General features: G+C 42.2%; 1 protein-coding gene across 1 annotated transcript in view; it reads right to left on the reverse strand.

Annotated features, from left to right (window-relative positions):
* LOC139745921 (uncharacterized) overlaps positions 1 to 16,712 on the reverse strand; it is a 199,283-nt gene that overhangs the window by 163,572 nt on the left and 18,999 nt on the right. Inside the window, exon 4 of the mRNA XM_071656597.1 lies at positions 14,977 to 15,155. Coding sequence (XP_071512698.1) covers positions 14,977 to 15,155 — 179 coding nt within the window. The remainder of the gene's footprint in view (positions 1 to 14,976; positions 15,156 to 16,712) is intronic.

Here is a 16,712-nt window from a genome sequence, read left to right on the forward strand (position 1 = left end):
CAACCAGTCAATAATACAGTCACCCCCTTTTTTAATAAATTCCACTGCAATACCATCCAAAACTGCTGCCTTGCCGGCTTTCATCTTCCGCAAAGCTTTTACTACCTCTTCTCTGTTTACCAAATCATTTTCCCTAACCCTCTCACTTTGCACACAACCTCGACCAAAACACCCTATATCTGCCACTCTATCATCAAACACATTCAACAAACCTTCAAAATACTCACTCCATCTCCTTCTCACATCACCACTACTTGTTATCACCTCCCCATTTCCGCCCTTCACTGAAGTTCCCATTTGCTCCCTTGTCTTACGCACTTTATTTACCTCCTTCCAGAACATCTTTTTATTCTCCCTAAAATTTAATGATACTCTCTCACCCCAACTCTCATTTGCCCTCTTTTTCACCTCTTGCACCTTTCTCTTGACCTCCTGTCTCTTTCTTTTATACATCTCCCACTCAATTGAATGGAGAAAAACTGGAGGAAGTAAAGTGTTTTAGATATCTGGGAGTGGATCTGGCAGCGGATGGAACCATGGAAGCGGAAGTGGATCATAGGGTGGGGGAGGGGGCGAAAATCCTGGGAGCCTTGAAGAATGTGTGGAAGTCAAGAACATTATCTCGGAAAAAAAAAATGGGTATGTTTGAAGGAATAGTGGTTCCAACAATGTTGTATGGTTGCGAGGCGTGGGCTATGGATAGAGTTGTGCGCAGGAGGGTGGATGTGCTGGAAATGAGATGTTTGAGGACAATGTGTGGTGTGAGGTGGTTTGATCGAGTAAGTAACGTAAGGGTAAGAGAGATGTGTGGAAATAAAAAGAGCGTGGTTGAGAGAGCAGAAGAGGGTGTTTTGAAATGGTTTGGGCACATGGAGAGAATGAGTGAGGAAAGATTGACCAAGTGGATATATGTGTCGGAGGTGGAGGGAACAAGGAGAAGTGGGAGACCAAATTGGAGGTGGAAAGATGGAGTGAAAAAGATTTTGTGTGATCGGGGCCTGAACATGCAGGAGGGTGAAAGGAGGGCAAGGAATAGAGTGAATTGGATCGATGTGGTATACCGGGGTTGACGTGCTGTCAGTGGATTGAATCAGGGCATGTGAAGCATCTGGGGTAAACCATGGAAAGCTGTGTAGGTATGTATATTTGTGTGTGTGGACGTATGTATATACATGTGTATGGGGGTGGGTTGGGCCATTTCTTTCGTCTGTTTCCTTGCGCTACCTCGCAAACGCGGGAGACCGACAAAAAAAAAAAGAAAAAAAAAATATGTAAGTGATGCTACTACGTTTGTGAATCAAGAACCACTGCAACACAAACCTCGCCAGGTGGTAGAGTGTCCCGCAGTGTATCGAGACAGACTTCCCCAGAACTTTTTTAAAGGGGAAGTAAATGTTTATAGTTGTGTTACTGGAGTGATAATTTCTATACATGGTGCTTTGACAAGAAAATAGTGAAACTGGAAAAAAAAAATGTAGCTTAGACATTGAAGCTTATTGATACAGTGGTTAAATTGATGAGAACTACTATTGACGTTGTGTAAATAAATTATACATTTCCCTTTTCCATAGCCAGAGGTTGAACCATTATGTGACATTCATTTTCTCATTTCATTTCAAGCTAGAAGTTTCAGTTTTCCAAATTATTTCTTACTTTTTTCATATGTATATATATATGTATAGGTGTGTGTGTGTGTGTATATGTGGGTGTGTATGTATATGTATATATATATATATATTATCCCTGTGGGAGGCAAGTTGTTAGAAGCAGTGAAAAGTTTTTATCGAGGATGTAAGGCATGCGTACGTGTAGGAAGAGAGGAAAGTGATTGGTTCTCAGTGAATGTAGGTTTGCGGCAGGGGTGTGTGATGTCTCCATGGTTGTTTAATTTGTTTATGGATGGGGTTGTTAGGGAGGTGAATGCAAGAGTTTTGGAAAGAGGGGCAAGTATGAAGTCTGTTGGGGATGAGAGAGCTTGGGAAGTGAGTCAGTTGTTGTTCGCTGATGATACAGCGCTGGTGGCTGATTCACGTGAGAAACTGCAGAAGCTGGTGACTGAGTTTGGTAAAAAGTGTGAAAGAAGAAAGTTTAGAGTAAATGTGAATAAGAGGAAGGTTATTAGGTACAGTAGGGTTGAGGGTCAAGTCAATTGGGAGGTAAGTTTGAATGGAGAAAAACTGGAGGGAGTAAAGTGTTTTAGATATCTGGGAGTGGATCTGGCAGCGGATGGAACCATGGAAGCGGAAGTGGATCATCGGGTGGGGGAGGGGGCGAAAATCCTGGGAGCCTTGAAGAATGTGTGGAAGTCAAGAACATTACCTCGGAAAAAAAAAATGGGTATGTTTGAAGGAATAGTGGTTCCAACAATGTTGTATGGTTGTGAGGTGTGGGCTATGGATAGAGTTGTGCGCAGGAGGGTGGATGTGCTGGAAATGAGATGTTTGAGGACAATGTGTGGTGTGAGGTGGTTTGATCGAGTAAGTAACGTAAGGGTAAGAGAGATGTGTGGAAATAAAAAGAGCGTGGTTGAGAGAGCAGAGGAGGGTGTTTTGAAATGGTTTGGGCACATGGAGAGAATGAGTGAGGAAAGATTGACCAAGAGGATATATGTGTCGGAGGTGGAGGGAACGAGGAGAAGTGGGAGACCAAATTGGAGGTGGAAAGATGGAGTGAAAAAGATTTTGTGTGATCGGGGCCTGAACATGCAGGAGGGTGAAAGGAGGGCAAGGAATAGAGTGAATTGGATCGATGTGGTATACCGGGGTTGACGTGCTGTCAGTGGATTGAATCAGGACATGTGAAGCGTCTGGGGTAAATCATGGAAAGCTGTGTAGGTATGTATATTTGCGTGTGTGGACGTGTATGTATATACATGTGTATGGGGGTGGGTTGGGCCATTTCTTTCGTCTGTTTCCTTGCGCCACCTCACAAACGCGGGAGACAGCGGCAAAAAAAAAAAAAATATATATATCTATATAATAATAAATATATATATATATATATATATATATATATATATATATAAATATATATATATATATATATATATATATATATATATATATATATATAAATATATATATATATATATATACATACATAATTTTTTTTTTTGCTTTGTCGCTGTCTCCCGCGTTTTTGAGGTAGCGCAAGGAAACAGACGAAAGAAATGGCCCAACCCACCCCCATACACATGTATATACATACGTCCACACACGCAAATATACATACCTACACAGCTTTCCATGGTTTACCCCAGACGCTTCACATGCCCTGATTCAATCCACTGACAGCACGTCAACCCCGGTATACCACATCGCTCCAACTCACTCTATTCCTTGCCCTCCTTTCACCCTCCTGCATGTTCAGGCCCCGATCACACAAAATCTTTTTCACTCCATCTTTCCACCTCCAATTTGGTCTCCCTCTTCTCCTCGTTCCCTCCACCTCCGACACATATATCCTCTTGGTCAATCTTTCCTCACTCATTCTCTCCATGTGACCAAACCATTTCAAAACACCCTCCTCTGCTCTCTCAACCACGCTCTTTTTATTTCCACACATCTCTCTTACCCTTACGTTACTTACTCGATCAAACCACCTCACACCACACATTGTCCTCAAACATCTCATTTCCAGCACATCCATCCTCCTGCGCACAACTCTATCCATAGCCCACGCCTCGCAACCATACAACATTGTTGGAACCACTATTCCTTCAAACATACCCATTTTTGCTCTCCGACATAATGTTCTCGACTTCCAAACATTCTTCAAGGCTCCCAGAATTTTCGCCCCCTCCCCCACCCTATGATCCACTTCTGCTTCCATGGTTCCATCCGCTGCCAGATCCACTCCCAGATATCTAAAACACTTCACTTCCTCCAGTTTTTCTCCATTCAAACTCACCTCCCAGTTGACTTGACCCTCAACCCTACTGTTCCTAATAACCTTGCTCTTATTCACATTTACTCTTAACTTTCTTCTTCCACACACTTTACCAAACTCAGTCACCAGCTTCTGTAGTTTCTCACATGAATCAGCCACCAGCGCTGTATCATCAACGAACAACAACTGACTCACTTCCCAAGCTCTCTCATCCCCAACAGACTTCATACTTGCCCCTCTTTCCAAAACTCTTGCATTCACCTCCCTAACAACCCCATCCATAAACAAATTAAACAACCATGGAGACATCACACACCCCTGCCGCAAACCTACATTCACTGAGAACCAATCACTTTCCTCTCTTCCTACATGTACACATGCCTTACATCCTCGATAAAAACTTTTCACTGCTTCTAACAACTTGCCTCCCACACCATATATTCTTAATACCTTCCACAGAGCATCTCTATCAACTCTATCATATGCCTTCTCCAGATCCATAAATGCTACATACAAATCCATTTGCTTTTCTAAGTATTTCTCACATACATTCTTCAAAGGAAACACCTGATCCACACATCCTCTACCACTTCTGATGACCCCATCCACGCCAACTGAAGCAACTTCGTCCGCTCTGTGGGATCGGATCTCTAGGACGTGAGTCAGAGGATCATCTCATCCCCATCACATCATTCAGAGCGATACCAGTTTGCATCAGCCTTCACTCCTGCCTGCAGTAGCATGCTTTGCGACATGTTTCATGAGCTCCTCTTCGCCAACGGAACTACCTTGGCCCACCAGTGATGCTACTACGTTTGTGAATCAAGAACCATTGCAACACAAACCTCGCCAGGTGGTAGAGTGTCCCGCAGTGTATCGAGACAGACTTCCCCAGAACTTTTTTTTAAAGGGGAAGTAAATGTTTATAGTTGTGTTACTGGAGTGATAGTTTTCATACATGGTGCTTTGACAAGAAAATAGTGAAATTGGAAAAAATGTAGCTCAGACATTGAAGCTTATTGATACAGTGGTTAAATTGATGAGAACTACTATTGACGTTTGTGTAAATAAATTAAACATTTCCTTTTTCCATAGCCAGAGGTTGAACCATTATGTGACATTCATTTTTCTTTTCATTTCAAGCTAGAAGTTTCAGTTTTCTAAATTGTTTCTTACATTTTTCACATGTATATATATGTATGTGTGTGTGTGTATATGTGCGTGTGTGTGTGTGTGTGTGTGTGTGTGTGTGTGTGTGTGTGTGTGTGTGTATGTATATATATATATATATATATGTATATTATCCCTGGGGATAGAGGTGAAAGAATATATATGCGTGCATAGTGCCATTGTACAAAGGCAAAGGGGATAAGAGTGAGTGCTCAAATTACAGAAGTATAAGTTTGTTGAGTATTCCTGGTAAATTATATGGGAGGGTATTGATTGAGAGGGTGAAGGCATGTACAGAGCATCAGATTGGGGAAGAGCAGTGTGGTTTCAGAAGTGGTAGAGGATGTGTGGATCAGGTGTTTGCTTTGAAGAATGTATGTGAGAAATACTTAGAAAAGCAAATGGATTTGTATGTAGCATTTATGGATCTGGAGAAGGCATATGATAGAGTTGATAGAGATGCTCTGTGGAAGGTATTAAGAATATATGGTGTGGAAGGAAAGTTGTTAGAAGCAGTGAAAAGTTTTTATCGAGGATGTAAGGCATGTGTACGTGTAGGAAGAGAGGAAAAAGATTGGTTCTCAGTGAATGTAGGTTTGCGGCAGGGGTGTGTGATGTCTCCATGGTTGTTTAATTTGTTTATGGATGGGGTTGTTAGGGAGGTAAATGCAAGAGTTTTGGAAAGAGGGGCAAGTATGAAGTCTGTTGGGGATGAGAGAGCTTGGGAAGTGAGTCAGTTGTTGTTCGCTGATGATACAGCGCTGGTGGCTGATTCATGTGAGAAACTGCAGAAGCTGGTGACTGAGTTTGGTAAAGTGTGTGGAAGAAGAAAGTTAAGAATAAATGTGAATAAGAGCAAGGTTATTAGGTACAGTAGGGTTGAGGGTCAAGTCAATTGGGAGGTGAGTTTGAATGGAGAAAAACTGGAGGAAGTGAAGTGTTTTAGATATCTGGGAGTGGATCTGGCAGCGGATGGAACCATGGAAGCGGAAGTGGATCATAGGGTGGGGGAGGGGGCGAAAATTCTGGGGGCCTTGAAGAATGTGTGGAAGTCGAGAACATTATCTCGGAAAGCAAAAATGGGTATGTTTGAAGGAATAGTGGTTCCAACAATGTTGTATGGTTGCGAGGCGTGGGCTATGGATAGAGTTGTCCGCAGGAGGATGGATGTGCTGGAAATGAGATGTTCGAGGACAATGTGTGGTGTGAGGTGGTTTGATCGAGTGAGTAACGTAAGGGTAAGAGAGATGTGTGGAAATAAAAAGAGCGTGGTTGAGAGAGCAGAAGAGTGTGTTTTGAAGTGGTTTGGGCACATGGAGAGAATGAGTGAGGAAAGATTGACCAAGAGGATATATGTGTCGGAGGTGGAGGGAACGAGGAGAAGAGGGAGACCAAATTGGAGGTGGAAAGATGGCGTGAAAAAGATTTTGTGTGAACGGGGCCTGAACATGCAGGAGGGTGAAAGGAGGGCAAGGAATAGAGTGAATTGGAGCGATGTGGTATACCGGGGTTGACGTGCCGTCAGTGGATTGAATCAAGGCATGTGAAGCGTCTGGGGTAAACCATGGAAAGCTGTGTAGGTATGTATATTTGCGTGTGTGGATGTATGTATATACATGTGTATGGGGGGGGGTTGGGCCATTTCTTTCGTCTGTTTCCTTGCGCTACCTCGCAAATGCGGGAGACAGCGACAAAGTATAAAAAAAAAAAAAAAATATATATATATATATATATATATATATATATATATATATATATATATATATATATATATACATATATATATATATGTATTGTTGTCTGGTTGGTAAGGTTATTTAATGTATGTATGACTCATGGTGAGGTGCCTGAGGATTGGCGGAATGCGTGCATAGTGCCATTGTACAAAGGCAAAGGGGATAAGAGTGAGTGCTCAAATTACAGAGGTATAAGTTTGTTGAGTATTCCTGGTAAATTATATGGGAGGATATTGATTGAGAGGGTGAAGGCATGTACAGAGCATCAGATTGGGGAAGAGCAGTGTGGTTTCAGAAGTGGTAGAGGATGTGTGGATCAGGTGTTTGCTTTGAAGAACGTATGTGAGAAATACTTAGAAAAGCAAATGGATTTGTATGTAGCATTTATGGATCTGGAGAAGGTATATGATAGAGTTGATAGAGATGCTCTGTGGAAGGTATTAAGAATATATAGTGTGGAAGGAAAGTTGTTAGAAGCAGTGAAAAGTTTTTATCGAGGATGTAAGGCATGTGTACGTGCAGGAAGAGAGGAAAGTGATTGGTTCTCAGTGAATGTAGGTTTGGGGCAGGGGTGTGTGATGTCTCCATGGTTGTTTAATTTGTTTATGGATGGGGTTGTTAGGGAGGTGAATGCAAGAGTTTTGGAAAGAGGGGCAAGTATGAAGTCTGTTGGGGATGAGAGAGCTTGGGAAGAGAGTCAGTTGTTGTTCGCTGATGATACAGCGCTGGTGGCTGATTCATGTGAGAAACTGCAGAAGCTGGTGACTGAGTTTGGTAAAGTGTGTGAAAGAAGAAAGTTAAGAGTAAATGTGAATAAGAGCAAGGTTATTAGGTACAGTCGGGTTGAGGGTTAAGTCAATTGGGAGGTTAGTTTGAATGGAGAAAAACTGGAGGAAGTGAAGTGTTTTAGATATCTGGGAGTGGATCTGGCAGCGGATGGAACCATGGAAGCGGAAGTGGATCATAGGGTGGGGGAGGGGGCGAAAATTCTGGGAGCCTTGAAGAATGTGTGGAAGTCGAGAACATTATCTCGGAAAGCAAAAATGGGTATGTTTGAAGGAATAGTGGTTCCAACAATGTTGTATGGTTGCGAGGCGTGGGCTAAGGATAGAGTTGTGCGCAGGAGGATGGATGTGCTGGAAATGAGATGTTTGAGGACAATGTGTGGTGTGAGGTGGTTTGATCGAGTAAGTAACGTAAGGGTAAGAGAGATGTGTGGAAATAAAAAGAGCGTGGTTGAGAGAGCAGAAGAGGGTGTTTTGAAATGGTTTGGGCACATGGAGAGAATGAGTGAGGAAAGATTGACCAAGAGGATATATGTGTCGGAGGTGGAGGGAACGAGGAGAAGAGGGAGACCAAATTGGAGGTGGAAAGATGGAGTGAAAAAATTTTGTGTGATCGGGGCCTGAACATGCAGGAGGGTGAAAGGAGGGCATGGAATAGAGTGAATTGGAGCGATGTGGTATACCGGGGTTGACGTGCTGTCAGAGGATTGAATCAGGGCATGTGAAGCGTCTGGGGTAAACCATGGAAAGCTGTGTAGGTATGTATATTTGCGTGTGTGGACGTATGTATATACATGTGTATGGGGGTGGGTTGGGCCATTTCTTTCGTCTGTTTCCTTGCGCTACCTCACAAACGCGGGAGACAGCGAAAAAAAAAAAAAAAATATATATATATATGAATAAGAGCATGGTTATTAGGTACAGTAGGGTTGAGGGTCAAGTCAATTGGGAGGTAAGTTTGAATGGAGAAAAACTGGAGGAAGTGAAGTGTTTTAGATATCTGGGAGTGGATTTGGCAGTGGATGGAACCATGGAAGTGGAAGTGAATCATAGGGTGGGGGAGGGGGCGAAAATTCTGGAAGCCTTGAAGAATGTGCGGAAGTCGAGAACATTATCCCGGAAAGCAAGTATGCAGTCTGCGGATGAGAGGGCTTAGGAAGTGATGATACAGCACTGGTGGCTGATTTTGGTGAAAAACTGCAGAAGTTGGTGACTGAGTTTGCTAAAGTGTGTGAACGAGAAAGATGAGAGTAAATGTGAATAAGAGCAAGATTATTAGGTTCATAGGGTTGAGGGACATGTCAATTGGGAGGCAAGACTGAATGGAGAAAAACTGAAGGAAGTGAAGTCTTTTAAATATATGGGAATGGATTCAGCAGTGGATATAACCACGGAAGCGGAAGCAAGTCACAGGGTGGGGGAGGGGGTGAAGGTTCTGGGAGCGTTGAAGAATGCGTGGAAGGCGAGAATGATATATCAGAGAGCAAAAATGGGGATGTTTGAAGGAATAGTGGTTCCAACAATGTTATATAGTTGTGAGGCATGGGCTATATAGATAAGGTTGTGCGGAGAAGGGTGGATGTGTTGGAAACGAGATGTTTGAGGACAATATGTGGTGTGAGGTGGTTTGATCAAATAAGTAATGAAAGGGTAAGAGAGACATGTGGTAACAAAAAGGGTGTGGAGGAGAGAGCAGAAGAGGGTGTGTTGAAATGGTTTGGTAACATGGAGAGAATGAGTGAGGAAAGATTGACAAAGAGGATATATGTGTCAGAGGTAGGGGGAACAAGAAGTGGGAGACCAAATTGGAGGTGGAAGGATGGAGTGAAAAAGATTCTGAGCGATCAAAACCTGAAACATAGAGGAGGGTGAAAGGCGTGCAAGGAATAGAGTGAATTGGAACGATATGGTATACTGGGTTGGACGTGCTGCCAATGGATTGAACCAGGGCACGTGAAGCGTCTGGGGTAAATCATGGAAAGCTTTGTGGGGCCTGGATGTGGAAAGGGAGCTGTGATTTTGGTGCATTACACATGACAGCTCGTGACTGAGTGTGAATGAATGTGGCCTTTTTTAGCTAGGGATTGAGTGTGAATGAATGTGGCCTTTTTTAGCTAGGGACTGAGTGTGAATGAATGTGGCCTATTTTATCTGGATGTGGAAAGGGAGCTGTGGTTTTGGTGCATTAGACATGACAGCTAGTGACTGAGTGTGAAATAATGTGGCCTTTTTTAGCTAGGGACTGAGTGTGAATGAATGTGGCCTGTTTTATCTTTTCCTAGCATGCGTGCACATGTGTGTATGTGTGTGTGTGTGTGCTATTTCATGTGTGGCGGGGTGGCAAAGGAAATGGATGAAGGCAGCAAGTACGAATATGTACATGAGTACAGGGCAGATTAGGAAGGGTAGTGAGCGGTACGATGAAGAAGTAAGATTGTTAGTGAAAGAGAAGAGAGTCATTTGGATGGTTTTTTGCAGGGAAATAGTGCAAATGACTGGGAGATGTATAAATGAAAGAGGCAAGAGGTCAAGAGAAAGGTGGAAGAGGCAAAAAAGAGGGCAAATGAGAGTTGGGTGAGAGAGTATCATTAAATTCTAGGGAGAATAATAAGATGTTTTGGAAAGAGGTAAATAAAATGTGTAAGACATGAGAACAAATGGGAACGTTGGTGAGGGGGGCTAATGGGGAGGTAATAACAAGTAGTGGTGAAGTGAGAGGGAGAAGGAGTGAGTATTTTGAAGGTCTGCTGAGTGTGTTTGATGACAGAGTGGCAGATACAGGTGCTTTGGTCAAGGTGGTGTGCGAAGTGAGAGGGGTCAGGGAGAATGATTTGGTAAACAGAGAAGAGGTAGTGAAAGCTTTGCGGAAGACGAAAGCTGGCAAGGCAGCGGGTTTAGATGGTACTGCTGTGGAATTTATTGAAAAAGGGGGTGACTGTGTTGTTGACGGGTTGGTGAGGATACTCAATGTATGTATGGTTCATGGTGAAGTGCCTGAGGATTGGCAGAATGCATGCATAGTGCACGCATTGAACAAAGGCAAAGGGGATAAAGGTGAGTGTTTGAATTACAGAGGTATAAGTTTGTTGAGTATTCCTGGGAAATTATATGGGAGGATATTGATTGAGAGGGTGAAGGCATGTACAGAGAATCAGATTGGGGAGGAGCAGTGTGGTTTCAGAAGTGGTAGAGGATGTGTGGATCTGGTGTTTGCTTTGAAGAATGTATGTGAGAAATACTTAGAAAAGCAAATGGATTTGTATGTAGCATTTATGGATCTGGAGAAGGCATATGATGAGAGTTGATAGATATGCTCTGTGGAAGGTATTAAGAATATAAGGTTTGGGAGGTAAGTTGCTAGAAGCATTGAAAAGTTTTTATGGAGGATGAAAGGCATGTGTACAAGAAGGAAAAAAGTGATTGCCTCCCAGTGAATGTCGGTTTGTAGCAGGGGTACGTGATATCTCCATGGTTGTTTAATTTGTTTATGGATGGGGTTGTTAGGGAGGTGAATGCAAGAGTTTTGGAGAGATGGGCAACTATGCAGTGTGTTGTGGATGAGAGGGTTTGGGAAGTGAGTCAGTTGTTGTTCGCTGATGAAAAGCAAATGGATTTGTATGTAGCATTTATGGATCTGGAGAAGGCATATGATGAGAGTTGAAAGAGATGCTCTGTGGAAGGTATTAAGAATATAAGGTTTGGGAGGTAAGTTGCGAGAAGCATTGAAAAGTTTTTATGGAGGGTGTAAGGCATGTGTGCAAGAAGGAAAAAAGTGATTGCTTCCCAGTGAATGTCGGTTTGTAGCAGGATTACGTGATATCTCCATGGTTGTATAATTTGTTTACTGATGGGGTTGTTAGGGAGGTGAATGCAAGAGTTTTGGAGAGATGGGCAACTATGCAGTGTGTTGTGGATGAGAAGGTTTGGGAAGTGAGTCAGTTGTTGTTCACTGATGATAAAGCTCTAGTGGCTCATTCGAATGAGAAACTGCAGAAGTTGGTGACTTAGCTCGGTAAAGTGTGTGAAAGAAGAAAGCCGAGAGTAAATGTGAATAAGAGCAAGGTTATTAGGTTCAGTAGGGTTGACAGACAAGTAAATTGGGAGGTAAGTTTGAATGGAGAAAAACTGGAGGAAGAAGTGTTTTAGATATCTGGGAGAGGATTTGGCAGCGGATGGAGCCATGGAAGCGGAAGTGAGTAACAGGGTGGGGGAGGGGGCGAAGGTTCTGGGAGCGTTGAAGAATGTGGTAGAAGGCGAGAACATTATCTCTGAGAGCAAAAATGGGTATGTTTGAAGGAATAGTGGTTCCAACAATGTTAGATGGTTGTGAGGCATGGGCTATAGATAGGGTTGTAAGGTGGAAGGTGGATGTGTTGGAAATAAAACGTTTGAGAACAATATGTGGTGTGAGGAGGTTTGATCGAGTAAGTAATGAAAGGGTAAGAGAGATGTGTTGTAATAAATAGTGTGTGGTTGAGAGAACAATTGAAATGGTTTAGTCACATGGAGAGAATGAGTGAGGAAAGATTGACAAAGAGGATATATGTTTCGGAGGTAGAGGGAACAAGGAGAGGAGGGAGAACAAATTAGAGGCTGAAGGATGGAGTGAAAAAGATTTTGAGCATTTGGGGCCTGATCATACAGGAGGGTGAAAGGTGTACAAGGAATAGAGTGAATTGGAATGATGTGGTATACCGGGGTCGACGTGCTGTCAATGGATTGACTAGGGCATGTGAAGCGTCTAGGGTAAACTATGGAAAGTTTTGTGGGGCCTGGATGTGGAAAGGGAGCCGTGGTTTTGGTGCATTACACATGATAGCTAGAGACAGGGTGTGAACAAATGTGGCCTTTGATGTCTTTTCCTAACACAACCTCGCACACACACAGGGGAGGGGGGTGCCTTTTCCATGTATGGTGGGGAGGCGGCAGGAATGGATGAAGGCAGCATGTATGAATATAACCATGTGTATATATGTATACGTCTGTGTATGCATATGTATGCATACGTTGAAATGTATAGGTTTGTATATGTGCATGTGTGGGCGTTTCTGTATATACATGTGTATGTAGGTGGGTTGGGCCATTCTTTCGTGTGTTTCCTTGCGCTACCTCGCTAACACGAGAGTCAGTGACAAAGTACGATAAATAATACATAAATATCGTATATATGTATATGTCTGCGTATATATATATGTACATGCCTTCACCCTCTCAATCAATACCCTCCCATATAATTTACCAGGAATACTCAACAAACTTATACCTCTGTAATTTGAGCACTCACTCTTATCCCCTTTGCCTTTGTACAATGGCACTATGCACGCATTCCGCCAATCTTCAGGCACCTCACCATGAATCATACATACATTAAATAACCTTACCAACCAGTCAACAATACAGTCACCCCCTTTTTTAATAAATTCAGATTGGGGAAGAGCAGTGTGGTTTCAGAAGTGGTACAGGATGTGTGGATCAGGTGTTTGCTTTGAAGAATGTATGTGAGAAATACTTAGAAAAGCAAATGGATTTGTATGTAGCATTTAGTGATCTGGAGAAGGTATATGATAGAGTTGATAGAGATGCTCTGTGGAAGGTATTAAGAATATATGGTGTGGGAGGTAAGTTGTTAGAAGCAGTGAATGTAAGGATGTGTACGAGGATGTAAGGCATGTGTACGTGTAGGAAGAGAGGAAAGTGATTGGTTCTCAGTAAATGTAGGTTTGCGGCAGGGGTGTGTGATGTCTCCATGGTTGTTTAATTTGTTTATGGATGGGGTTGTTAGGGGGTGAATGCAAGAGTTTTGGGAAGAGGAGCAAGTATGAAGTCTGTTGGGATGAGAGAGCTTGGGAAGTGAGTCAGTTGTTGTTTGCTGATGATACAGCGCTGGTGGCTGATTCATGTGAGAAACTGCAGAAGCTGGTGACTGAGTTTGGTAAAGTGTGTGAAAGAAGAAAGTTAAGAGTAAATGTGAATAAGAGCAAGGTTATTAGGTACAGTCAAGTCAATTGGGAGGTAAGTCTGAATGGAGAAAAACTGGAGGAAGTAAAGTGTTAGTTATCAGGGAGTGGATCTGGCAGCGGATAGAACCATGGAAGCGGAAGTGAATCATAGGGTGGGGGAGGGGGCAAAAATCCTGGGAGCCTTGAAGAATGTGTGGAAGTCGAGAACATTATCTCGGAAAGCAAAAATGGCTATGTTTGAAGGAACAGTGGTTCCAACAATGTTGTATGGTTGCGAGGCATGGGCTATGGATAGAGTTGTGAGCATGAGGGTGGATGTGCTGGAAATGAGATGTTTGAGGACAATGTGTGGTGTGAGGTGGTTTGATTGAGTAAGTAATGTAAGGGTAAGAGATGTGTGGAAATAAAAAGAGCGTGGTTGAGAGAGCAGAAGAGGGTGTTTTGAAATGGTTTGGGCACATGGAGAGAATGAGTGAGGAAAGATTGACCAAGAGGATATATGTGTCGGAGGTGGAGGGAACGAGGAGAAGTGGGAGACCAAATTGGAGGTGGAAAGATGGAGTGAAAAACATTTTGAGTGCTCGGGCCTGAACATGCAGGAGGGTGAAAGGTAGGCAAGAAATAGAGTGAATTGGATCGATGTGGTATACCGGGGTCGACGTGCTGTCAATGGATTGAATCAGGCCATGTGAAGCGTCTGGGGTAAACCATGGAAAGTTCTGTGGGGCCTGGATGTGGAAAGGGAGCTGTGGTTGTGGGCATTATTGCATGACACCTAGAGACTGAGTGTGAATGAATGGGGCCTTTGTTGTCTTTTCCTAGCGCTACCTCGCACACATGAGGGGGAAGGGGGATGTTATTCCATGTGTGGCGAGGTGGCGATGGGAATGAATAAAGGCAGACAGTGTGAACTGTGTGCATGGGTATATATGTATGTGTGTGTGTGTGTGTGTATATATATGTGTACATTGAGATGTATGGGTATGTATATTTGCGTGTGTGGACGTGTATGTATATACATGTGTATGTGGGTGGGTTAGGCCATTTCTTTCGTCTGTTTCCTTGCGCTACCTTGCAAACGCGGGAGACAGCAACAAAGCAAAATAAAAATAAAATATATATGCATGTATACATTGGAATATATAGGTATGTAAATGTGTGTAAGTGGGCGTTTATGTACATAAATGTGTATGTGGGTGGGTTGGGCCTTTCTTTTGTCTGTCTCCCTGCGCTAACTCACTAACGCGGGAGATGGCAATTTAGTATAATAAAAACCTTCTAGGTAAATATTTTCAACATTACTTCTGAGCATTACATTGCTACACCTCAAATTATTGTCAAAGATAATTTGTATATTCCATCTAACCAGAAGCACCAAAATTACTAAATTGCTCACAAAAGAGCTATTTGACAAGTATCATCAAAATAACAACTTACTGCCCAGGAAGTCATTTTGTATAAGTATGCGATAACGTTCATAATTTGCTTGACGCTCTTCCCAGTCTTCTTCAGCAGTTAACCTTGGTGATGAAGCTGACAGTGGAGGAAGGTCATCTAAATGTGCCCGTACATCAAAGCGATCTATCATGGAGTCTGTATCACCTCGCCAAGGCATCCTGAAAAATGAATTTATTCTCAAGGGAAAAAGGTATTTCTAAGTGTGATGGTTAAAAGGGGGACTCTTGGCAACTACACTTTTATCACAGAAATTTCACGCTTATGAACTTTCACAGTGAATAAACATTTTTTAAGCAAAACAGAATCATAACAAATGAAATGTCATTACTCAAGAGAAGAAAACTAATTAAATGGATACTTTTTCTAATGAGAAAAGCTAAGACATCATACAGTCAAAGGAAGACCGCTATTCTTCTTACTGACAGAAACTTGTCCATGGGTCTGGAATGCTATTCAAATACATTTGATGTCAAACTCATGAATCTAGGTAACATCAGTGAAGGGAACCATGACATACAAAGTGCTTTAAATAAATCAGAACAGTAACCATAGTAATATAAAGTGAAGTTTAGTCTAATGGGGAAATAAGACTATAAACCAAAATTCACCTGTCTGTTGAGACAAAATAGGATGAATCTCCATGTTAAAAATAAGAAATAAAAAAGCCATCTGTTTTGAGTAAAAATATGAAATTCTGTAACACAATACTTATCTTGTTTCATTCTTTCATATCTAATTACCGTTCCCCATATTAATGAAGTTGTGCCAAGAACAGACAAAGAAATGACATTCATTTGCTCAAATCCAATCTCTAACAGTAATGTACACTGCACTGAAACCAGTTCCTCTATCAAGAGCCATGCCCAGCAGATCTTTCTTTGATTTCCCTGGACTACTTTAAAAGCCCTGGGAGATTCCACTGACAGCATGTCGTCTAATGTACACCACATTGTGGCTATTTGCTCCATTTCATGCATGCATCACATCCTTCTATATGTTTAGGCCCATATAACTCAAAGTGTCTTTCAATCCATATTTTCATCTTGTCCTCACTCTCTCTCTCCTCCCTGTTCCCTCTTCTTTGAACACATATATCCTCTAAAACAGTCTCTCCTCACTCATTCTCTCCATACATCTAATCATTTCAACATAATCTGTTCAGCTCTCTCAAACATATTCCACTTCCTACCACCACTTTCTCTCATCATGTAATTAACTGTTCAACCCTACTCGCACAACATACCATTGTCAGACATTGCATTCCCAATACACCCACCTAATTCCATATCTTTTCATCTAACATCCATAACTCACATGCATACAGCACCAATGGAACAACTATATAATAAAACATCCATCTTTGCACTCATAAAAAGCTACCTCAGTGGAACAAGTATGCAATAAAACATATCCATCATTGCATTCATAAAGAGCGACCTCTCCTCCCCAACACTTATCAATACACCCAGGACCTTACCCCCCTCACTCAATCAATCTATTGTTCACTTCAGCTCACACAGTTCTATACACTGCCCAGAAATCTAAAACACCCTACTTTCTTCAGGATGACTTCATTCAAACTCACACTTAAACAGACCTGTCTTTAGCTTCTAATAAACCTCATTACATTTAACTTCTTTATTTCAAATACTCTCCCAAACGAAGATCCATGCTTTTGCAATTTTACACTTGAATCTACCACTAAAACTTCGTCA

Source organism: Panulirus ornatus, chromosome 63 (assembly GCF_036320965.1).
Source record: "Panulirus ornatus isolate Po-2019 chromosome 63, ASM3632096v1, whole genome shotgun sequence".
Lineage (NCBI taxonomy): Eukaryota > Metazoa > Arthropoda > Malacostraca > Decapoda > Palinuridae > Panulirus > Panulirus ornatus.